This window comes from Fukomys damarensis, unplaced genomic scaffold (genome assembly GCF_012274545.1).
Source record: "Fukomys damarensis isolate Sample0158 unplaced genomic scaffold, DMR_v1.0_HiC HiC_scaffold_18, whole genome shotgun sequence".
Taxonomy (NCBI): Eukaryota; Metazoa; Chordata; class Mammalia; order Rodentia; family Bathyergidae; genus Fukomys; species Fukomys damarensis.
Genome location: NW_022900930.1, coordinates 40,787,732 through 40,813,151, shown reverse-complemented (window position 1 = coordinate 40,813,151; position 25,420 = coordinate 40,787,732). Strand labels below are relative to the sequence as shown.

Genomic DNA, 25,420 nt, shown 5'->3' with positions numbered 1-25,420 from the left:
TTTTTTTTTTTTTTTTTTTTTTTTTTGCTGTCGTCGTTGTTGTTGTTGTTGTTTTCTGGTTATATAGTAACCATTGTCTGAAAGAAAGCTCTTCATTTGTGTGCTGCTGTCTCCTTTGCATGTTGGGAAGGATAAAGAGGACTGGGAGGAGTTAGGCTGACTAAACTCTGGACTAGAAGTAACCATGTCGTTCTTGAAAACCCTCCCTGCAAGCAGCCAGCAAAACCTGACCAAAGACTCACCATGTGAGCGTCACTGCTTTCATCTGGCGTGCTCCTGGATGGCCTTCCTTTGGGGTATCCTGGAGGGGATGAGAGTCCATTGAGCTCACTCCCCTCTCCTGGGGCCCAGTAGGGTCCTTCATTTGCTGGACGAGTTAGCATGGGTGGTTCGGTGGTAGAATTCTCGCCTGCCATATGCTGGGCAGTGCTGGGCACTGTCAGTGGGAGCTCAGAATGCCACACCTCGAGAAGGAGCACCCCTCAGCCTTTAGGTAGCCACAGGTGCCTGAGAAGACAGGCTTTACTCCTCAGTTTGTCATTGGTTGCACCAAGCAAAGGATCTCACTTGCACGAGCCCGAGGTGGGGACAAAGACATGTCCCATGCGCCTCCTAACTTCCCCCTTCAGGTCAAGGTGCCTTTTCCCTTTTCCAGCCTGGCATGTGTAGATTGTCTCTAGAGGTTGCTGTCCTGATTCAGGTCTTCTTGGCCACATGGACTCCGGCTTCCTTGCTCTTTCATTTTTGCCTTGCCGGGGTCACCGCCTTCCACTTCACTCTTTTTGATGAAGTCTATATATATACTGAGTAGCCCCATCTTCTCTGTGAAATGTGAAATTGAGTGAAGAAGGCCTTTGTGGTGTTCTTTTAGGAACCGGGGACTGCTATCTGTGTGGGCAATTGTGTTAGTCACCTTTCTATCACTGTAGCAGACACCCAGGACAACTTACAAAAAGGGTCAGTTCTGGAGGTTTCGCACACAGCCTATAGCACACAGATCCAACTATAGATCCAAACTACAGCAGCAAGTCACCCAGCCTCGCTGAGCCCCAGACCCCAAGTCTTGAGGATGCGAATCCACAGCTCACCATTAAAGTTCTCGTGAGGTTGAAGTGAGACCGGGCTTGGAGCCCTAGGCTCAGCCACGTTCCTGCTGTCCTTTGTGGAGCCCCTCTAGGGCTGCCCCAGAGGGTCCTGGGTCACTTGCTTTGCTTCAGACTGAGCACATTTCCCCTTCATCTTTTAACGAATTGGGCTTCCCATCTGCTTTGTCCTGGGAGACCTGTGTCTGAAAAATGTTTCAGACCATTGGCTAGTACGTGGTAGAGGCCTATGGTAAACACTCTCATCCTCTACTTCCCTTCTCCTCCCTAATATGGTACATGGATATTGTTAGAAGGAAGGTGAAGGTGAAAGCTCTGTTTTGCTTCTCTCCATGCTGATTTCCACTGTCCGTGAAGTTGTGCCTGTTTCACCCAAGCACCTCTGCAGCACAGCATGGTGTGAATCACACTTCTGACCTCACCTTGCAGTTCTTATTTACCACACAGTAACCCTGCCTGCAATCTGTTCGGGGCTTTGTGCTTATTGCTCAGCTAGAAAGAATTTGGCTGCAGAGCATTGCTCACTTTTAATTAGCCCCCTCCTTGTTAATTAACAGCATGCATCTCCCTGGAAGCTGTGCAGGGTGACCTCAGGATTCGGGCTCTCCTGGGCTCCCAGAGTCTTCTCTAATCCAGGCTGTCTTTCGCTGCATGGCAAGGTGCTCATCTGACACATGGTGCCTGGATATTGCCCTGGGGTCTGTTTCGTAGTGTTCTGGAGGAACGAAGGGAACTCACTTCTTGGCATGAAAAAACTCCTTGGAGATACCAGCCATCATTTTGACTGACCCAGAGATGTTCTCTTTTCTCCTTTCAAATAAGAACATCTCTCAATTAATTAAACATTTCGCTTGCCATGGTGCCTTTTAATTGAGATGTCTTAAACCTGATTTGTGGCTGTAAGAGCCTGCCCTCTGCTCAGAAGAATCTGAATGTTGCAGAGATATTGTGCCCTGGCCTCCATTGTGGGGAAAGAGCAAGACTCCCACAGGATGACTGGGATAGGAATTATGTGTCAGGATAGTATGAGTTTGTGTAGCCACCAACAGATGTGAAAATGCAAATCAAAGCTCACTAGGGATGCATCACAAAGATAACTAGAGAAACAGAGCTTCATGGCACATCTGAGTGGCCAGGAAGGCTTACAAGTGAGAAGACTAATTGTAAGTTCAGGAACAAGGCAAGTTGGATAGGCTGGGGGCCAGAACAGGCCTCAGCAAGCAATTGGGGTTACTAAGGCTGTTGGACAGTGTAGCCTCATGGATAAAAGAAAGGCTTAGAGTTTGCTGGGGCTGGGTTTAGAGCTGTGTTTGGCTGCTTGCCAGCTGCACACCTTGGGAAAGTCACTCTACTGCTCTAAGCCTCAATTTCCTTATCTTTCATGGATAATAAGACTGAGCTCATAGGATTGTTTTGTGGATTAAATGAGATAAAGTTTATGAAATGCTCAGCCTGATTTCTGGCTCCAAAGCAAATATTCACTAAGTGGGTGTAATTATGAACAACAGGAGGGTGTAAGAAGCCTGGTTTTAAGAGTTCTCATTTTGTAGGGCAGGGTGCCTCTCCCTACATTCAAGAGACCCAGAGGACCACAGGAGAGACAGAGGCTGAGCAGTACTACGAGGCTACAGTGCTGACTCAGCCCTACATCTGGGCTTGAGCCATCTTACTGATGGGAAGGTTTTAAATACTACCCAGGTTGCTTGAGTGGTTACTTCTGGCGCTTGTGCCCTTCTCTCTTTGTATCCCCTGGGCTCTGCAGCTGCTATGATGCTGTAGAGGTGGTGAGGCGTGGGACTGGAAGTGACAACCACCAACAGGAAGTCCCTGTTCTCTACCTAAAGTCACTCACAAATTAAGAACCAAGAGCAGGAAGGACTTAGGCTTTTCAGTGTGTGCAGTTGTGATTCATCTCTGTCTTCCTTTTCTCATCAGCTGACCTCAATTTCTTTTTGTCATTTTCTTTTTTTCTTCCATCTAAGTTGGGAAAATGGAGTCTGAATGATTCTCCCAAGAGGCTAGCATGGAGTTGAGGGCTGGAGGACACTGTCCAGCTAGGGAATCTCTGGCTGAGAAGGAATCAGCCCATGCCGCTGGGCCACATCTGTGCTGGTCGTAGGGGAACACTCTCTCAGAGCCTAGTTCTAAGGGGAACCCTGGAGGCGAGCAGACCATTGAAGGCATTTTGCAGCTGAGTGGGAGTCCTGCTGGTGAGGAGGAAGGGCAGGTCCTAGAAGAGACCTGGCAAGGGTTGGGGACCCTGGATGGAAGCAGTGGGGCAACCCTGAGGCTGTGGTCCCCTGAACAGTGAAGAGCAAGGCAGGAGCCTGGCATTGGGGCCCTGGGCTCAACCACACAGGAGCTCCATCCTGTGGGCCCTTGCAGTGCAGTCAGAGGGTCCATGGCTGGGAACCTGCAGAACTCCTCCAGGGCCCAGGATGGTACATCAGGGCAAGAAGAAACTGTTCAAAAATATTTTGTATTTTGTTATTTTAGAGGTATTGTTTTTAAAATGTATAATACAATAATATTATAAACCCTGCCTGTAAAAGGAATGCATTTGCATTTATAGTACTTGCTTAAGAGTTATTTACTGCCTGAAATATGCTATTTGTATCCATTAAGTTTGGGGGAGCTAACCTCAAGTGCTGGGACTTACACAACAGCGGTGCCCATATGAGCAGCTCCTTGTCGGAGTGAGGCCTGAGTCACTGTTCCCCATGGAGCTACCTGGTGTCAGGGTTGGAGGAGGTCGGGGGAAAATGTTGCAGTCAAGGAGAACCCCTGACCATGAACTCTGGTTTGATTGCTGACTTAGCCAGAGAAGCCCCATCCTCTCCCTCGGATGTGGCTCATGCACCTCTTAGTTCACTCACAGTGCTACTGAACTGCTTCCCTCTCTGCCTTGACTTCCTCAGCTGCCATCAGGAACATGCGTGAGGGTAAAGCACTTGGCAGGTGGAGAGTCAATAATAACTCAAAGGATCACAGAAACCTGCATTCCGGAGAGAGCTCCAATACCCAAGAAGCCCTTACTGAAGTAAAGTGGATGTGAGCTTATGAACCTTTGTGCTTATTTCAGGGTCGTTCAGCCTTTATAAGGGTTCTTGTCTGTCTTCTGATGAATTTTGCAGTATTTTCCCTAGAATTGAGGCATTTGCCATTCTTTTCTGAACCACATATCTCTCCTCTCCTATGTCCCAAATGCCTTGTTCCCCCTTGAATACTCAGTGGCTGGTATTTTTTCCAGGCAATAGATGACGGGCCTAGACTAGAGTGGTGGTGGAGGTGGGGACGTGAAAACGGATCTGAGATATATTACAAATTGAGACCATGTTTATTTGATGATAAATTAAGGGCTCAAAATGGTGGAAGAGTAAGGCGTAGGGATGGCTTCTGTGTGTCTTCCCTGAGCTGCTTAGTGAGCTAAGGCTCTTCTGACCACCGTGAAGACCTCTGGAAGCTAGGTGGCTCTAGATACTGCAACAGTTCTCTGTTGTTATGCATTCTGAGCTTAAGATCAACAAATTCTGAGCCATGCTCCACTACTGGCTCTTTTGGCCAGGGTTCCTCTAAAACTTAATTACATTTTTGCTTTCATTGGCATAAGTAAAAGCATTTTTTGCACCCATGAGCTGCTCCTGAGGAGCATCGTGCAGGGCTTCTGAGGCATGGGCTGTGGCTGGGAGCCAAAGATGGGTTTGGGTTCTGGTTTTGTAGCCTACAGGTCCTGTGGCATGGGGCAAGTCACGCTCTGAATCTCAGTTTCCCAGATTGAAGTACGACCGTAGTAACATTTCTGATCTCACAAGACGATTGTATCATAGGAGATGAGGTATATTACAACAGAATCAAATGAAAAATGCTATGTTGTCTGTTAGGCAGCATTTTATGTAACTCTGAAGTCTGTAATTCTATGTATTAGTTATGTGTTTGTATGTTTTTAAAAAATGGTCTCAGGTCCCTTTAATGCAACAAACCACAAACGTTTATTGTCTCCTAGAGGCTCACAGCCAGAAATCCAGGAGTAGCTCAGCTCGGGAGTCCCCATTCGGGATTCTTCCCAGGCTGCAGCCAGTCTAGCAGCTTTCATTCACCTCCAGGCTTCTGTGGCTGCAGAGTCCACTTCGAAGCTTGCTCAGATGATTGTTGGCAGGGCTGCCTCAGTTGCCTGCTGCCCGTTGGCTGCAGGCTTCAGTTCCTCCCCACATGGGCCTCTCCGTGAGCTTACTACCAGTATGGTGTCTTGCTGGATGTGGGAGGAGGCCAACCTAGGACTGCTGCTGAGCAGTCCATTATCACATAACCTCACACAGGACAGAGTGTCGTATGTTCTTGGTCACTCACACCAAACCCCTGGCACATGTGTGGCAAACATACAGTGGTGTGAAAAGCAGGTGACACGATCATTGAGGTCATCTTGGAAGCTGGCTGATTCTGATTACAGGAATTAAACTGAGGTAGCGGGAATTCACAGTGAAAGCATATGTTCAAGTAAAGCTCACAGTGTTAACTTGATATCCATTTTGGAGCACATTTGAAAACTCTCTGAATAAGATCCTTGCATGATACCCTTTACACACACACACACACACACACACACACACACACACACACACACAGAGGATAGTATGTTTATCCATGAGATGTGACATCAGTGTGTATTCTACAGGTACAGCTAGTCCTTTCACTAAAGTTTCTTTTGCTGCCTTGCTATCAAAGAGCTGCCTGTATGCTCCAAAGTGGAGCCTACTCACACAGTGGTGTTAGGGCTTTGGTCTACCACTTCCTGATCCAGGATACACTGCTTGTTTCTGTCCTCCACCAGCCTGCTTGGCTGTGCATACATATGTGGTGAATAAGTCTTGTAGAATTTACTGCCACTCCTTGAATAGTTTCCTTTATCACTCACAAGGCCCGTCCTTGTAGTAGGTAGTGCTGCCTGACCTATTCTCACCATGAAGCCACCATTGCCTCTGCCGGCCACTGACCCCGACAGCCTGTTACCAGCTGGACTTCTCTTGGAGTCTGTCATGATTTATGAGTTCCTTGTGGATATTCTAGTAGGTTATCACAGCATGCAATTCTTGCGACCAAAATATCCACTGAGATCTGTACAACCAATCCCAGTAGAAACTTCTGTCCTACCCGTAGAAATTGTGCTGTCCACTGACCACATCTGGGGTGAATTGTAGCCCCTAGGCCAAGCTTAGACCTGGATTGTTTTCAGCTTCCACAGTAACTGTGGAAATTTTATCTTGAGACAGTAACTATGGCCACTTGCATAGATTAACAAATACAAATGATTCCTAACATTTATTTTTTAAATTTTTAGTTTTTAAATTTTATCTGCTTATACTTTTCTTTAAAACCTTACCCATCACCCATCCGATGGTAGGTGGGAACACAGTACTAACACCTTATTGACTACTTTATATTATCTGTTAACACTTTAGATACATTTTACTGTTATTTGTTTGGTGTACAAATTGTAGTTCTTTGAGAATACCAAGTTTCTCTACAAGTTTATAACCTTACTGATGTTGGAATTCTTACTTGATTCCCTTTTCTCCTTCTGTACTTCTTGTAAACACAATAGGTGTTCAGTGCCTGTTTGTTATATGTCTGAATAAAGACAGAATCCGAGACAGAGGGACTGTGATTCTGACTCTTTATTGGCTCACTTCATGTTAGACTGAGGTCCAAGGACTTTCAGGATGTCCCCTGGTGTGGGAGAGGTGTCAGGGCTTTTATCCAACTTCTGCGGGGAGTCTTGAGAAAACCACTACAGTGCTTGGCACAGGCCCAGTATGTCCCTCAGATTCCTACCTTAAAATCTCAGAGAAGGCTCCTTTAAGCAATCCCTATTTATATACAGCAGCCCAAAAGCTCTGAGACTCTTCTGATGTGAGGGTGATATAACGTGGCCCACAGTGAGAATGCTTTTCCAGTGTGAGCTCTTGGGCCTACTTGGGTGAGCTCAGACTGGAGGAGCACTAGAAAATACTGCTCTGCTTTTGCCTTCATAGTGAACATAGAGACCGCTTCTCTCCACATAGCATTGTGCAGAGTTGGTAAGAGGAGCAATAAATCCATTGTGTTGCATATCCCCTTCTATCTCACTGGTAAATCCAGTGTCCCAGACATACTGCACCACAAACCATGCTTGCTTTTGTCCAAGGATAGGAGAGCACCGAGCAAAGCAGTCAGTAAGGACAGACATTGAAAAATGTAAGTGGCAAGAAAATGGATGGGCACAAGGACTTTGTGCAATTGAAAACCCAAAGTATGCATCTCTTCTCTCCCAACTTGGTCATTGACAGGGACCTCCTCTTACACACACTCCTCCCCTGTCCCCCAGCTTCCCTGAGAGACTGAGTTAGTCTAAAAATCTAAGTGCCTTTTCTAAGTTTTTAAAATAGCACAGTGCTGGTATGATCACATAAAGCTATATTTTTACTGTCATCTCTGACGGGTAGTAGTACTTAGTAATTACATGGTGCTCTCCATCTCTAAGTCAGTAAACACTCTATAAATGTTAACTCCAGTTCTCCCAACCTCTCTGCCTAAACAGGGAGACTAGATTACACAGGCCTTAACAGCTCAGCTGCCTGTGGGTGCAGTTATGTCCCATCAAAGTGTCTTTTCAGAAGGTGACAGAGCTGGTAAAGCAATACCCACTCCCAAGAATAAGATCCTGTGCTGGCAAATAAGAAACTGGAAGTCTCCATAGGAGCAAGACTTCGAAGAATTTGCCTCTGCTGATTTCAGCCAGCAGACGCGCCTGTACCTTATATTAACCTCTGACATCTACAGCATAGCTGGTAACCATGTTTGATAATGGACTAGATTGCTGGGATGATTGAGACATATTTTGTCTGTTAATGGACACAAAGTTTGTTTCTGACATGTGTTATCTGCTCCAGAGATTTAAAAGGGGGAAAACAAATCATCACTGTTTCTTTGGTGGCAGTTTTATAGCTTTTGGTTATTTTTAAAAGGTCTATTCTTCCTAAAGAATATCTGAAATTTTACTTCTTTATCCCTTAAATCTTATGCTAGTAAATTTCTTTCTTTATCTTTTTGTACTGGTATCAGGGATCAAACTCAAGACCTTGCATTTGCAAGGCAGGCACAGCATCACTGAGCTACATCCCCAGCCCATGAATTTCAAAAGTGAAACTAGAGTTTGAAGATACTGGAAAATGTTATGTTCTACAGTTTTAAATTTCCTTATTAACCATAGCTTTAATAACATGGCTTTTGTTAAGCAACATGATTTCGATAGATTATGCAAATATAATGATCATTCCAATAAACATGCTGTTAAAAACATTGCATACTTTAAATTTCCACAACATTGCAAATATGGGCCACTTTTTTGTTTTTGTTTTTTGCTTATTTTGTCTTTATTGACAACCTATTTAAAGCAAAAGCCTTTAAAATGGCAGAATAATTTGATAACATGTCTTCATTGGTAATTTAATACTTGGATATAATGAGTTCATCTGAGAGATTTCATTAAAAACAGCAAGGTGCCTGAACACCAAAGCTGAGATATTTTAATCACAGAATTAGAGCAATTATACAAATCCCAAGATTTTCATCAGACACAAAAGGCTTCTAGGGCTAAACATGCACTTTAAACTCAGCACTAATAACTGTGTATTGTTCTAAATTATAGTAGAGAGACTCTTCAGGCCAAGAGAAATACTAGCCAAAATAGTAGAAGAAAAATGTGTGTGTATTGAATTTAAGGAAGATGGAGAAATCGAGTGTTTGGGTGGCGGAGTGGTGTGGCTTGGCAGCCCCTGTCCTGGGGGATGAAAGAGGAAACCTTGTGTATGAACACAGTTCCCCACGGGGACATTCGATCAAGTCAGTGAGCCTCGGGTTATCACCGTAGGAAGAAGGACAGTAGCACCTGTCTCTCCTCCTGGCCTCTTGGAGGTACTAAATTGTCTGCGCTCCTTCTCCCAGCAGTAACTGGAACAGAACACCAGCAAGTGGGGTGATTATTTGCCCAGATGAGTGAAGGCTAACTGAAGAATAATTTAGTCAGCACAGGGCTTAGTAAAAAATGTCAGCTTTTCATTATACGACAAAGCATGTATGCCCTTAAGAGCTTGTTTTTAAGTGATATGGAAAGATGCATCTAGAAAGGTATTATGAAAATGTTCCCAAGGCAAATTTTTTCTTTAATCTGTTTTTATTTCTGGCTAAAATGAATAGTGGGAAATGTAAAAGGAGGGTTAAAAGGGCGAAAACACTGAAGAAAGAATGCTGTGGTGATATGGTCTGTGGTGAAGGAAGGAGGAAGGATCTCTGCAGAAGGCGAGAGCCCATCCTTCAGGGTGTTTGTTATAGGGACTTGGAGTTGGGGTGCAGAGCAGTCAGCACCCAGAATGCCTTTCAGAGGCTGGAACAGAGCCATGCCTAGGGTTTGAGGCCAAGCAAGATAGTATTCCTGCTCTCTGCTCTTCCTCTAACCCCATCCCTTTCCATGGTGAACTCACCTTCCCAGTCTGCAGCAGGATTGGTGAGTTCAGGGGAACAACTGTCCCTGATCCTTTCTGAGTGTGTTAGCATATGGATTTACGACCTGCATATTTGAACCTCTGGGTGCTTTCCCATATGGGCATCAATGAGACCTCTCTGCCATCAGGACTGCTCTGGACGAGGGCTCCCAGATGGACTAAGGGACCTGATTGCATCCTCCTCGGTGCCTGACTGAGACCCCTGCCAGCAATTTCAATGCCCTTCAGGTTTTGATCCCACCTTGGTAACATAGACTGAACATAGGGTCTTCACACTAACTTACATCACCATCCTTTAAAAAAAATTTTTTTTTATATTAAGATAGGATCTTAAGTCACTAAGCTGCCCAGCCTGGGCCTCAAATTGTGATCCTCCTTCTACAGCCTCCCAGAGTTACTTTTCCCTTTTAAATCATCAAAATATGTGCTGTTCTGGAAAATTTACAAGATTCAAAAAAGAGGGCCGGGGATTTAGCTCAGCGGTTCAGTGGCCTGCCTTGCAAGCACAAGGACCCGAGTTCAATCCTGGGTACCAAAAAACAAACAAACAAACAAACAAACAAAAGAAATCAAGGCAGCAGAAGAATCAAAATCCTTCTCCCCAGAGAATTATTATTCTCACTTGGTGATATTTCCCTCCTGTCTTTTCTTTACATGCATTGCACAGTGGTTGCACATTTGTGTTCTGATTTGCATTCACCAATATTTAGTCATCTTTCCCAAGCACTTTCCGTAACTGCAGAGAAGTCGATAGGCTGGCGTGGCACAGAGAAGGAAGGTGATGTCTGAAGCGTTCCTGTCCTTTGTGTCTCCCCAGGTCACCCCGTGTCTGAAGGCTATGATGGGAATGCGAGCCAGAACTTGGAGGCTCTGTGTAACCCACTGCTTCTGCCTGGAAGATCCTTCTGTAGGAGAGCTGTCTCCGGTGGCGGTGGACTTCAAGGGGCCAATGGATGAGCGCAGTGCAGGGCGCCCCAGACGCACGCTTCTTGTGGTCTAGTCCCCCAGAAGCCCTTCCGCGGGGCCTGGGCTCTGGGATGAGGCACCTGCTGGACACATGGCCTTGCCCTGAGTGACGATGGTCCGCCGCGGCCTGCTGGGGTGGATTTCCCGGGTGGTGGTCCTGCTCGTGCTGCTGTGCTGCGCCATCTCCGTCCTCTACATGCTGGCCTGCACCCCCAAAGGCGATGAGGAGAAGCTGGGGCTACCCAGGGCCAACGGCCCCACGGGGAAAGAGGGCTACCAGGCCGCGCTGCAGGAGCGTGAGGAACAGCACCGCAACTATGTCAGCAGCCTCAAGCGGCAGATCGCTCAGCTCAAGGAGGAGCTGCAGGGGCGCAGCGAGCAGCTGCAAGGTGTGCAGGAGCAGGCCAGCGTGGCGGCAGGCCTTGGACCCGCGGCCAAAGCCCAGGCACAGGCGGACCTGCGGGCCTTCCTGCGCGCACAGGTGGACAAGGCCGAGGTGCATGCGGGGATCAAGCTGGCCACTGAGTACGCAGCGGTGCCCTTCGACAGCTTCACCCTGCAGAAAGTGTACCAGCTGGAGACCGGCCTGACTCGCCACCCCGAGGAGAAGCCCGTGAGGAAAGACAAGCGCGACGAGCTGGTGGAAGCCATTGAGTCGGCCTTGGAGAGCCTGAACAGCCCCTCGGAGAGCGGCCCGAACCAGCGTCCGTACACAGCCTCGGACTTCATAGAAGGTGGGCATCTTGGGATCTGGAGGGGTTTGGGGGGTCGGAGAAATGGTATCCAGGGTACCGCCAGCGCCTGGGCAGCTCCAGCTTCATGAGACTGTCATAAGGCTCTGACCCGGCTCAGTGACACTTTTTAAGTGAGCAACACCCAGGGCATGGATTTTTATTGTTCAGAAACATCTGTTTCCTCTTACTTTCTCGGAAACCACATCCCTGAGTACACCATTTCACTGCTCTTTGGCAGAAGGTCCCAATTTCTTGCTTTAATTTTTTAAAGAATGAAACAGAATATAAACACGAAACTTTGAAACCTGAGTAGACTATGAGAGCAGTTTTCCATTTACCCCTTCTGACAGGCGCTTCTAGGAATTGGACCTCAGACTCAGGACTGGGAACAGGCAAGAAGCGGGATGGTGCTTAGACATTCAGGGCCCTTTACAAGGAACTGTGCACCTACTGATTCCTTTTCCTCGGAAGAACCCCACTAAGGAGACGAGGAAAGGGTGGCACAGATTCAGTAAGTACCTGAAGGTGCTTGCTTGGGTAGCAAGTAGCAGAGCCAGGATTCAGATGCCACAAACCTGAGTCCAGAACACCTGTCCTTAACCATCCTCCTACACTGCACAGGAGAGAGCACTTGAAATTGAGATGGACAGATTGGCTTTATTCATAGGCACAAGGCATCCTCCTATTAAATGGTCTTTTAGAAGACAATAGCTGTGTCCAGTTGTTTAGAAGTCTTCTTAGTATCTTTTTATTAATTTACCCATTATTACTGCTTCAAAACTCAACCAATGGGAAAAGTGATGCCTTCAGGAGAATATCCCCCTGGCCAATTTCTTGATAAAATCTCCTTCAGCTAAAATCTCCAGAAATACAGCTATGTTCTTCTACCCCAATTCCCTCTTTTGTTATGAAATAGAATTCAGGGGCCTACAGACAAGCCAGAATCTGTTTAGTTATAGAGAAAATTCTGCTGTTGCTGTTCATACCTGTTCTCCTGGGGTACCTTCCTGCCTTAAGACTTTTTTCCACTTTACATTTGAACCATAAATTCATGCAGTTTTAATGTAGCATTGTTTTTTTTATATACCTGGAGCCAGGTAAAGAAATCATTTACAAGATCAAGCTTTTGGTGTGAGGGTTTTGTTGTTGTTGTTTTTGTCGTTATTCATTTATAAATGATATGAAAAAAAATACCTATTACCTTCAGCTGCTGACCAGCATAATAATAAGCATATGGTGAACACACTCAGTAAGAGTTCAAAATACAATGATGATGCTCATCACATTTTAGAGGATTTACAGTTTATGGAGCATTTCCACATGTGGTGTGTTACTAGCTGACCCCCAAGAAAAATCATTAAGCATCATTAAAAAAAACTGTGATTGCCAGTCCTTGAGCATAGAGCTGCCCACATACAAAGCAATTTCAAAAGAACTTAATTACAAATCAATGCCTGCAATTTGGAGTGTTGCTCTGGTGATTTTCAATGTGCTTTCACTTTTGAAATCTCTTGTCTGCTTTTCCGTGTATGGGGTGTGTAGGGCCTGTCTTTCTCAATCAGCAGCTACACTAGCCTTTTGTCACCACGTCTGTTTGCTGTGAGAGCTGGCATTCTGTTAGAGACACTGTCAGCAAAGGTACCCAATCTTGCTTTCATGGCTGATATTGGAAGATAGTTTAATCCACACATATCTTCCAAATTTGACGAAAGCGCAATAAGTTATTTTCATGTGAGTAAATAAAAACAAAACAGTTCAAATATATTTTTGTAGACTTGATAATTACACAGCAGACATTATTTACTTTTTATGTTCTTATCTATGGCAAAAAATTATGGAGGCAGTCTTCTATATTCACAGGAAGCATGGTACTTGGGAGGGTCTACCAGTCAGAAGAAGCTGGAAGGAGATAGAATTAATTTGATATAAGAAGTAACTGCAAAAATAGTTACATTTCAGAGCAAAGTGGTATTCCTGTCACTACAAGAATTCTGTCATCTCCTGGAGGGCCATTTGATCAAAAAGTTATAAATCATCAAGTTTACTTCAGAGAGGTGGCTGGACTGAATTACTTTTGAAGACTTTTTCAGCCCAGGCTCATAGTTCTGTCTATTCCTCATTTAGGAGGAAGAGGGAATGGAAGAGGTCTAATTTGAAGTTTGTCTTCTATAATGAGTTAGAGCAAATGATAAAGTCTTTATAAGGATGAACTATAGCTTTAACCTATTTATGTTTCTGAACACACCCTTAGAGAGAATGGTGTTGTGTAAAAGGTGTTAGTAGTCCTAAAGTCAGAATGATTTAGCAAAAATCTAAGGGGAAATTTTGGATTAGAAGCGGTAGTGTCCCACACACCCTCAGAGGATTTGAAGTGAAGAAGGCAAATTTACTAAACCTGGAACTAGTATGCTCAAGACAGGTATTATTTGTGTTTAAAGAAATAATAAAGCTGGGGGTGCAGCTCAGGGGAAGAACACTTGCTTAGCTTCAATCTTCTGCATCACACCAAAAAGGAAAGGAAATAGTAAAGAAATAACAAAAGCCACTGTACACTGCTAGATGGGATGCTTCCAGATAATAATTAAAGGTGGCTGTGAGGCAGGGGCATGATGACCTGTGCATGGGGCTCTGTGTGACTTCGACCAAACGCTTAAGCCCATGACTTGATGGGTGTGGCCTCCACCGCACCTGCCTCCCAGCCCCATCCTCTGAGCCCATCTTAATGCAAAACACTCCAACTTCTTTGTTTCGCAGTTTTGTCAGGCCATTCTCTGAGGATGCTCTGCCCCTACTCCACTGGGTAACCCAGGACAAGCCTGAATTCAGGTGGATTATTCTGAAGATCTGGTCTGGCTTCAGTAACTCCAATCAGCACAGCTCCCAGGGGAGACTGTCACACTTATGCCTTATAATGTATTACCTAGAGATTTAATTACCTACCTCTGAAACCCAGGGGACACTATTTACTTCCTTCCCCTTTTTTCTCAATGTTCTGCTTGGTTCTGACCTTTGGGTTGGATTCTTACATAGTGGTGCTAATTTTTAATAGCATCTGGGGAAAGAATTGAGATGAGAGCTGGATCAGGTCCTGTCCTTTGGGGTGCTGTTTATCCCCTTGAGTAGATAGAAATTCCTTACTTTGTGTTTGTGGTCTAGTTCTTTCTTCAGTATAGAAAAAACACTTGAGCATTGAAATCTCAGTGGCACGTCACTGGCTCTGCTTTCACGTTTTCAATAGAGTACTTGGACGTAAGTTTGACATCATTCCATGAAACTATTTAGCTTTGAGAAGCATTGCTCTTCTGCAGTGCAAACATCTGAGAGCAGGATCTCTCTGTGGGCCATTTGTGGCTGCTGTCTCTGGGGGTTCCTCTGTCACCAGTCCATGTAGCTCACCCTCCTCCAGCTACTGCAGAGCGAGTAGTGTGATTGGAGGGGTCAGATGACAAATGACTCCATTTTTTAATGAGAAGAAGCCACGCTATGATCTACAAGACAGTGAAAGCTTTGAAGGCACTGCTGGTGGAGGAGTGTGACCCCTCTGGACTTTTGGTGTTGCTGATGTGACAGTATCAAGGGGTGAGGCCTTTCAGAGGTGCTGATGCTACGAGGACTCCTCTCTCATGAACGGGGCTAAGGCCTTTATCAAAGAGGCTTCATGCAGCCTTCACTAGCTTGCCCTTCTGCCTTCCACCATATGAGGACACAGTACTTATGCTCTCTGAGAATGCTGGCCTCAACAGATAACCAAATCTGCCAATGCCTCTGTCTTGAACTTCCCAACCTCCACACAATGAGGAAATAAGTTTCTGTTCTTTACAAGTTATGCAATTTGGGGATCTTTTATTGTAGCAGCACAAAAGAGATTAAGAAGGAAGATACCCTAAGGTACATTTTAAAACAAGAACCTATGGAGATGACATAAATATTAGTAGCAAGCTGCTAGTCGGCCCCAGCCTCTTGTACTCTGCAAGCAAGACCTCTTGGAGATACTGAGTTTGGGACTTCTATTGTTTGTCGGCTGCCACATGACCTCTAAGGGACACTGTAAGCACTGAGCTCAAGCTTTTCTGGACACAGCCAGTCCTGGACTTGTGCAATCCATTGGGAGCAACGAGGCAGGGACAGCAGTGGATGGGATGTGGATGCTTTTTACACTGTGCTGTTCGTGATGCGTCTCCTAGTCACTTGGTGACATGGGGGTAGAAGCAGTATGACACACATTCTGGGGCATTCTGGTCATTGAAGGCATCTGGGTCTCTTGGTGTGGAGTGAGGAAGAGGGGTGATTCTGCACAGTGGGTGAGCACTTCTGTTTGGGGTGCCGTGTGGGGAGAGTTGAAGGCAGGCAGAACAGAAAAATATGTCAGATCCTAAGTTAGGCTTCGAAATTCTCGACTATTGTCTCCAGAGAAGTAACGTTGGAAGAATTCAGGACGAAGCTTGAGGCAGTCCTGCTGGAGAGACCATGCTGGCTTGCCATTGTGTTCTGATCATGCTCCTGTCACTCCACCTGTCTCAATCCCACTACCACTCCCGCCTCTCCCCTTCTGCTTACTGGTGGTTTTTGCTCCTATACTGAGGGAGGGATACCTCTTATTCTGAATCTAGAGATGAGAAGCTTGCATGCAAATAAGTGGCTTGAAGCTGCACTTTGTAGAGTAAATTCTTCCTGTGGTGATGATGAGAAAGAATCCCAGCCTTGGATTTCTGCCAACACAGGCAGGAACCCCACCCCCACGCCTTCTGTCAGGCTGTGCAAGGAGAGCCCTCTCCAAGGTAGATGCTATTACTGTAGAGTATTTTGAAATGTTTGATAGATTTTATAGGGAGTTTGACATTTTCATTTTGTTCTAGGCCTCATAGTCCTACCTCCAAGCTTGAGAGGACAGAAGGGAGCAATAAAGAGAAAAGAAACGAACTTAGAAGATCGACTGTATAGTTCTGTTGCCTTTGCTCCGAACAGCCCTCTTATCACATTCACTGTGGGCACCTAGTGCTCAAATAGCTGTGGCATCTTGGAGATTGCGGTGGGCAGAAATGGTGATTGTTGTGCTTTATTCTAGCTGACTGTATTCTGTGTCCGAAGCACTATTTCTAACATTTTACAAGTGGTCTCTTATTTAATCTCCTCTCCACCAGTGAGATGGATACTCATGTTCCACTTTGTCAATTCATAATTTGAAGTTCAAAGATGTTAAGTAATATCCCTAAGGTTGCCCAGGTGGGGATCCTGACCAGGATACCAGCACCTGTGTCTTCTCCAACTCTGAGAAATCAGCCCCTGACTCTAACCACTCTTAGGCTCTCAAGGTCTCTGTCTAAATGTGCTCTCTTATGCTCCCAAGTTGGTGTAGGAAAACCTTTTTAGGAACACACCCAAGGCATGAAAACACCTTTGGGAGAGGTATCACACTGGAAAATTGTATAAACTTACTTGAGAAAAAGTTTTGATCAGAAGAGAAGGAAAAACATGAGGTCCTAAGGGACTCAAACAAGGAGGCACAGGAAGAAAATGGAAAGACAAATTCTTGAACTTAATCAATGGAATAATATGTAATATTGCATTAGTCTGTTTTTTTGTGGCCATAAAAGGATGCCACAGACTAGGTAACTTAAATGGAAGCTTATTTAGCTCACTGTTCTGGAGGCTGGGGAGCCCAAGAGTATGATGCCATCATCTAATGATAGTTTCATGTGTTACCATATAAATGGTGGAAACAGAAGGGCAAGTGACCATGTGCAAGAGAGAGAAAATTGGGAATAAGTACTCACCCTTTGTATCAGAAACCCACTCACACAATAGTGCCATTAATCCACTCTTGACTTAATCTCTTCTAAGGTCCCATTCCTTCTTTTTTAAAATTAATTAAATTTATTGGTACATTTAAGGTATACAATGTAGTGACATTCATCACTGGAAATTTGTACCTTTACATAATCTATTTTGATTTTAGTTTAGTGCATGGTGAGAGATATACTCTAGTTTTAATCTTTGACAAGTTGAAACCCAGTTTTTCCAGCACCATTTATTAAAGCGGCTATCTTTCCTCTAGTGAGGGTGTTTGGCTCCTTTGTCGAAGATGAAGAGGCTGAGTATGTCTGGAGTTGTTTCTGTATCTTCTAATCTATTCCACTGGTCCTCAGGTCTTTTTCTTTGCCAGTGCCATGTTGTTTTTATCACAGTAGTTTTGTAGCACAGTTTCAAGTCAGGGCTTGTGATACCCCCACCTTGTCTTTCTTTATTGCCTAGAATTGCTCTTGCTATTCTAGGTCTCTTGTTCCAAATGAATTTGTGGATTGCTTTCTCAAGGTTGTGAAGTATGCTTCCGGGATTTCAATTAGGATTGTACTGAATCTATATAGCAGTTTTGGAAGTATGCCTATTTTCACTATGTTGATTCTTCCTACTCAGAAGCAAGGAATGTCTTTCCATTTTCTGATACTCTCTTCAGCCTCTTTTTTCAGAGTGTTGTAGTTTTGAGAGTAGAGGCCTTTGATTTATTTCTTTAGGTGGATTCCTAGGTATTTTGATTTTTTGGATGCTATTGTGAAAGGGATTGTTTGTCCCACTTCTCCCTCAGTGATTCTGTTTTTTGTATACAGGAAAGCTACTGATTTTCATGTGTTGACCTTGTATCCAGCTACTTTGCTGAATTTCATCATTAAGTCTAGAAGACTTTTGGTGGAGTTGTTGGGGTCTTCTATATAAAGTACCATGTCATCTGCAAATAAGGACAATCTGACTTCATCCTTTCCTATCTTTATTCCTTTTATTTCTTTCTCTTGTCTAATTGCTATGGCTAATGTTTTCAAAACTATATTGAACAGGAATGGTGATAGTGGACAATCTTGTCTTGTTTCTGATTTTAGTGTGAAGGATTTCAGTTTTTTATCATTTAGTATGATACTGGCTGTTGGCTTTTCATAGATGGCTTTTATCAGATTGAGGTAGAGAGTTGTCTATTTCAATGTTTTGGAGGGTTTTATCATAAATGTGTGTTGGGTTTTGTCAAATGCTTTTTTTGCATCTATTGAAATGATCATATGGTTTTTTTTCTTGGCTCTATTAATATAGAATATTAATATAGAATATTAATAAATACATTTATTAATTTGCATATGTTGAACACTCTGTAAACATCTGTTAAGTTCATTTGTTCCAGAGTTTGAGTTCCAGATTTGTTTGTTTTTGTCTGGTTGGTTTATGTATTTGTGACAGTGGAGTATTGAGGTCTCCTACTACTCTTGTATTAGTGCTTATATGATTTTTCATGTCCATTACTATTTGTTATATATAGTTTGGCACACTTGCATTTGGTGCATATATATTTATGATTGTCATCTCTTCCTCTTGGATTGTTCCCTTTGCAAGGATGTAGTGTCCTTCTTTGTCTCTCTCAGTCAGTGTTGGTTTAAAATAAACTTGATCTGCAAAGAGGATAGCTACTCCTGCTTTTTAGGGGGGTTCCTGTCACATGGATTATTGTTTTCCACCCTTTAACTTTCAGTATATGAGTTTATTTTTGAATTAAGTGTGTTTCTTGTATGCAGCATATTGTTGGATCTTCCTTCTTGACACATTCTGCCAGTCTATTTCTTTTGATTGGTGAATTGAAACCATTAACATTGATTGTTATAACTGATATGTATTGACTTATCCTTGTCATGACTTTTTTTGTTGGATTATTCCCCTTTGCATTTAATTTCTTTTCATGCCTGATAGATTCATTCTGCTGGGCTTCCTGGGGTTGTGATCCTCATTCATTCGCAACATAGTCTCTAATAGTAAAGCCACTTTTAGCAACCTTTTTATTTTGAAATAATTTTAAGGTTATGGAAGAGTTTTAAAAATAGCAGAGAGAGTTCTGATGAACCCTTCACTCAGGTTCCCCTGATGCTAATATTTTATTTCATCTTCGTATAATGAACAAAATTAGGAAACTAACCTCAGCCTGGTCATCTGCTCTTACTTGTGTTTTTCCTTGCTACAGTGCAGTCATCCATAGTCAACCATAGCATGAAAGTATTAAATGGAAAATAGAGAAAAGGATTCATAAGTTTTAAATACATTTTATTACAGGACATCAACATACTTGTTTTACTTCATTTTAACCCCTTACTGTACCTAGCTTATAAATTAAATTTTATCATGAGTACGTATGTAGATGTAGGACAAACTGGTCTGTATAGGGTTGGAGCTGTCCATTAGAGTCTGGAAATGTATTCCTTATAAAGAAGGGGGAACTACTTTTCGGTACTGTTAACTAAATCCACTATGTTTGGTTGTGTTACTGTATTTCTCCTACTTGGTGTGCTCTGGACTTCTTAGATCTGCACATTAGTGCCTGTCATTCATTTTCATAAATTCTGTGACAGTTTTTCTTCAAAAACTTTTTTTTTTGCCCTGTTCCTTTTCACTTCTTTCAGAATTCCAGTTGTGTTTATGATACACTATTTAAGATCATGTCTCAATTCTTGTATGTCTTTTTCTTTTTTACTTTTTCCTCTGCATTTCAGTTTGAATAATTTTTATTATGACTACCGCAGATGAGCAATTTCCTTGATAGACTTAATCAGCCAGTGAAAAGACAGTATTCATCTCTATTCCTGTATTTTGCACTTCTTGATTTTCTGTTTGATTCTTGCAGTTTCCATCTCTTTGCTGAAGTAACCCATCTGGCCAAACACGTTGTCTACTATTTTCTTTTGCATCTTTAACATCCTTATCCTGCCTATTTTAAATTCCCTGGTAGGTAGTACTAGCACATTTGTCATACCTGAGTCTTGTTCCGATGATTGCTTTGTGTTTTGAGTGTTTCTTGCCCTTCCTGTGCCTTGTACTTTTTATTGAAAACCACAAATCTTATATAGACAGTAAGGACTGAGGTAAATAGTTTATGCTTGCAAATGGTACTTCCTTCTCCCAGATCCTTATCGTGTATGAGGGTGGAGGACAGGATCAAGGAGGGTGATTTCATCTACAGATGCTGCTTGACTTACGATGTGGTTATGGCCTAACAATGCGTCATAAATGGAAAAATATTCTGAATTGAAGTGCATTTAATAGGTCTGACCTACCAAATGTTATAGTTCATTCTAGCCTACCTGAAACACATTCAAAACACATTTGAGCAAAATCATCTACAACAAAATGTGTTTATAATGAAGCGTTGACTCATATAATGCATTGAGTAGTAGACTGAAGTAAAAACCAGGATGGTTGTGTGGGCATGCTTTTGTACCCTGATAAGGTTTTTTTTTTTTTTTTTTAAGTGTAAGATGAACTTATACTTAATAAGGGGGACTTTCTGAAGTCAGGAGCCGGGCTAGGTCTGAGGTTTGTTGTTGCTATGGTTACCCTTCTTGAGCCACAGGCTTCAGATTCCTTTTGCGATACCTTGGGTTTAGGGTGGAGGTTGTTTTGCCTGCACGCTGTTCAACCCTGCCATGTAGGTCTTCCCTTTGCTCTGTATCTCAGAGAAGATCTCTCTGTACCTTCTGTGCAGCACTCTGCTGTCAAAACAAACAAAACGAAGAAAAAAACCCCAGCAACATTCTGCTGTGACTTGGTACTCTGAGCTGTTTAGCTTAGATGTGGAAAGTGGTATTATCTCTGGTACCATGCGGACACCGTGGTGCCAGGTCCTGGGGTATGTTCCCGTCCTGTCTTTGACCCCTCATTTCTCCCGGCTGCAGTGAGTTCTCACTAGTTTCCTAAGGATGGGAAGGTCTGTTGCCTCTTCCTCCACCAGTACAATTTTTGTTCCATAGGGAGGAAAATGCACAGAGGGTCCAGAGGTAGTTTCTGGCTGTACCCACGTGGCTGCTCTCCCTTTCTCCACAACTGCGTGTTGTTTCCTCTGTTAAGGTTCACTCTGACGTTTCTGTGCATTCCAGGAGAAAGAGTGTGGAAGCGGGTGTAGACTTCTCACTTTTTAATTTTTGGAAATCTCAAGGGGCTTCACTGTCCTGCCAGACTACACTGGACCTTCCTCTTTTTGTGGATTTCTTCTCATTGGTGGACAGTTGAATCTTCCTTCCAAGGCCGGAGCTCTTGTGTAAGCCTCAGCTTTGTATCAGCTATTTGTGTCGTAATTTCAACTCTTTTTTTAAAAAAAGTCTTGCATTTAAAGTTAGTCTGGCTCTTTTTTTTTTAACCTGTCTCTTTTTAAAGAGATGCTTCTTCTAGCTTATTACATTCTTAGAGCTAAAGCCTGAAACCATTTTTTAAAAATAATAATTTAAAACCTATTGATTATGGACTTGCATGGCCCTATGATCAATAACCTCTTCTCACAACCTCATGCCCTCATCTCCACCATCATGCACAACCCAGCAGTTTACAAGAACTGAGTTGTATCGATTTTACTCATGAGTGGGGATGTTGTTGTCACAGCCACGATCTGTAAGTCCCTTAGTGGAACATTTACTTGGAGTGAAAACCTCAGATCCCATGATCTGAGTCCTATGGCCATGGGTCAAAGAAATGCCATTGTTTGAAAAAAATCTATCCGGTACCATATTCCTGGGTTTGTTGTTGTTGTTTTTTTGTTTTTGTTTTGTTTTGTTTTTATGTTTGTTTGTTTTGAGTTTCTGGTGTTAGTAGTGTTGGGCACTTGGAGTTCTCTCAAATGCTAGGTTCTCATAAAAACTATTCATATGGTAGCAATTTAGAATTGACGAGCACACTGGCCCAGCCCGCGGGTGTGGTGTCAGCTGCATCTTCCTCACTGTGAGAATTTGGGCTCATGATTTTCCATCCCTTTCCTCGTTTCACTTCAATCCTCCTGGAGGCTCTTTATAGCCTTCCAGTAGTGATATAGTCCTATGTGAGAGTGGAAAGAGAGAAAAGCTACTAGCTTGTTCCTGCCTCAACTACCTGCCTTTTCTGTGCAGGTCCTTTCCCCTGCTTGCCTGGAAACTATTGGTGGCTGAAGTCTCCCACTTTCCTGTCCCTTTATCACCTATACAAAGCATTGGTCAGGAAAAAGGGCTAAGACCTAAAGACCTCTGGAGGCTCCCCATTCCCTTCTGGAATTGGGGGTGCTCCATTCTCCGGGGCCTGTCCCAGGAAGTCACCTTTCTTTCCTTCCCTTCCCTTCCCTGTGCTCATCCCTACCTTCTTGATTTGGGCTCAAGGGAGCCTTTGCCAGTGGCTTATTGCTCCCTTGTGCCCTGCCTTTTGCTGTTCTGTGGAAGGGACATTCCCTCTATCACTGCCTCTGTAAGATGTCATTCTGACCCTCTAAGTTATAACTGTGGATGGGCTTCACAGTTATATGCTTGGGTCAGTGTCTATCAAACAGCACCAATGCCACACCACAGGCACACAGAGTTGAAGAGGTATCTGAGCCCCTCGTCAAAACAGATCGCATCCCCTCTGTGCTTTCTTTTCTTTTCATTTGTTTTCTCAGAGTACTGGGGCCTTCACTCTGAGCTACATCCCTGACCCTCTTTTTAGTTTTTATTTTGAGACATGGTCTCTGTAAGTTTGTCCAGGCTGCACTGGAACTTGTCTTCTTCCTGCATCAGCCTCCCAGAGTGCGGGAACTACAGGTATACACCACTAGATGCCTTAGTGTGTCCTGAGAACTTACAAAATTGTGAACGTGACCCATTCATAAGTAGAAATGCCTCCCTGTGTTTGCTGGTGGTGTCTCTGTCTGTATCCCTGACAGCCAGTGTTTCCCTGGACCATAACTCAGGATATGCTTTATCTCCTTGGAGAAAGGGGAGCCTTGGGAGACAGCGATGAGAGCATTTTGACTATAAACGAGAGAAAGGTCTGGGACTTCATCCCCACCATTCATTTCTGTTGAGGTTGATTATGAGAAGCAGGCATCCAGGGGGGCTTTGGGCTTGTTCTTTTTCAGAGCCGAAGGATTGCTGAGCCTTGTGCCCAGGCAACTTTATTCCCAGTCCATAGCCTGCAGGAGCTGAGGTGGGAGAGGGGAAAATCAAGAAGAGTAATTCTGTCATGGAGATTATTGCCTAAGTCCTACTGGCCCAGCTTTCGTCCTCAATTTCTTGTTTTAACTGTGGACACAGATGAAGGGAAGAAACTGATCTTTCCAGACTTGGAGGGTTCCATGTGGTTTATCAAATGGTATGGAGAACACAATTCTCAGAAGTAACTTCATCAGAATGTTTTTGTAGGGAGGATACTGACTGCAGGAAATAGAGCCAGGGGAAACTGCTTTGCAAGAGGACGTAATTAGGTTAAATGCTGCTTGAAACTTCATAGCTAGTTAAATGAAGGAATAGGTGTGTCATGGGACATAGTGAGATTTATGCTTTGATATTTTTAAAGATTTGGATATTAAATGGTCTGTATTCATTGGGCGTGCCTCAGGCATAGTCAGTGCTGAGGATGGACAAATTAGATATAGTTCCTTCACCTCCCAAACCCCAGAGACCAGGGAGAGAGACACCCAACCAAGCACATGACTAATGACAACACAGGGCCATCCATTAAACAAACAGTATGGGTAGGGGACAGAAAGAGAATTAATTCACTGTATGTTGGATGAACTGGTTGTGAAGAGCATCACAGGAAAGGATACTGTTGAACATGGCTTTGAAAGATGAGTATCAATTGATTCAAGCCAAAAGAGAGAGAGAGAGAGAGAGAGAGAGAGAGAGAGAGAGAGAGAGAGAGAGAGTGTCTCCTGTAGAACGGAAGTGCTTTCAGCAGCAGAAATATGGAGATGTTTGAGCACATGGTATATCCAGAGGACTACAGGTAATCAGATAATGCTAGCATGTTACGTAGGAACATAACAGACTATGATGGGAGAAGAAAGGATGGCGAGGTGACAGCCCTGAAGAGTTGAACAAGGGCAAAATTGTGAAGGGTTTATACACTATCACTTATTCTACAGGACATACGGAACTATGGACTCTTATAAATGTTGTATTGCATCTTCTTTCCACATGGGTCGCTCTGATAGCAGGGTAGAGTGAGTTAGATAGAGCACAGGCAGGTTTGGAAAATAGTCTGGCAGTCCTTTGAAATGTTAAACACGGAGACACAGAGAAACCATATGACTCATATATCCACGAGAAATGAAAGCATACATTCACAGAAGAACTTACACATGAATGTTTACAGTAGTGTTGTTCGTAAGAGCCAAAAGATGGAAACATCCCAAATCTTCATCAGCGGATGCACTCATCAACGTAATTTGCCATATACACACAACAGGAAATGTTTCAGCCCTAGCAAGAAATGAAAGATTGATACATGCTTCAACATTGACGGCCCTTGAAAGCACTAAGCTAACTAAAAGAAAACAGACATGAAAGATCACATATGTGTAATTCCATTTATATAAAAAGTCCACAATGAACAAATTACAGGGAGTTAGAGAGCATACTAGTGGTTGCCTAGGGTTCTAAAAGTGTGGGTGTGGAGAGTGACTGCTAACCAGTACAGTTTCTTTGTGGGGGTGGAAGGTGATAAAAATGCTCTAAAATTAGATGTAGTCATGATCACACAATTTTGAACATACTAAAAAACTTGGCTAGTGTACTTTTAATGGAAAATTATATGGCATTTAAATTATATCTAAACAAATTATTACTTAAAACTAGATACAATCTCTGTCTCAAAAGAAAAGAAAGTAGAAGCTGAGAAACTAATTAAAATGCTTTGAAAATAGTTAAGGTTGACTAAAGAGCTCCTCAGTGGATAGAAGGGTAGTAGGGATGCTAGATATCTTAGTAGATGTTAATTCTTTTTATTTCACTATGGTATCCTACGATTTTTCATAGATATTTCTCAAGAGGGTTTAATGAGGCTATTATGAACATATTTATATAATGGCTTTTTCAATAAAGAAATTAAGGAAGCTAAGTATTTATTGACATCATCTCTTTTCCACTTTGGTAAGTGCTGAATCTTACCTTCCTATGTTAAACACAAATATGAGTATACAAAGAGGGAGGGTACAGAGGACAAAAGAAGGAAGACCCAAATTTATTTTATTGCAAGATTAATCCAACAGACAAAAATATGAACGAAATCTCTGTTTACATTACTTCGGATCGTACTGAGCTTATTACCATAAAAACAAGTT

The 25,420-nt window shown here is 43.3% G+C and overlaps 1 protein-coding gene across 5 annotated transcripts in view; it reads left to right on the top strand.

The window, feature by feature from the left end:
• The window catches only part of Csgalnact1 (chondroitin sulfate N-acetylgalactosaminyltransferase 1), a 296,177-nt gene that overhangs the window by 198,134 nt on the left and 72,623 nt on the right, over positions 1 to 25,420 (top strand). For all 5 annotated transcript variants that reach the window (XR_004517882.1, XM_010624869.3, XM_010624876.3 and 2 more), the window contains one exon: positions 10,458 to 11,340. Coding sequence is in view for 4 of the 5 variants with exons in the window: in XM_010624869.3 (XP_010623171.1) it covers positions 10,719 to 11,340 (622 nt within the window). In the remaining variant the exon portion in view is untranslated. The remainder of the gene's footprint in view (positions 1 to 10,457; positions 11,341 to 25,420) is intronic.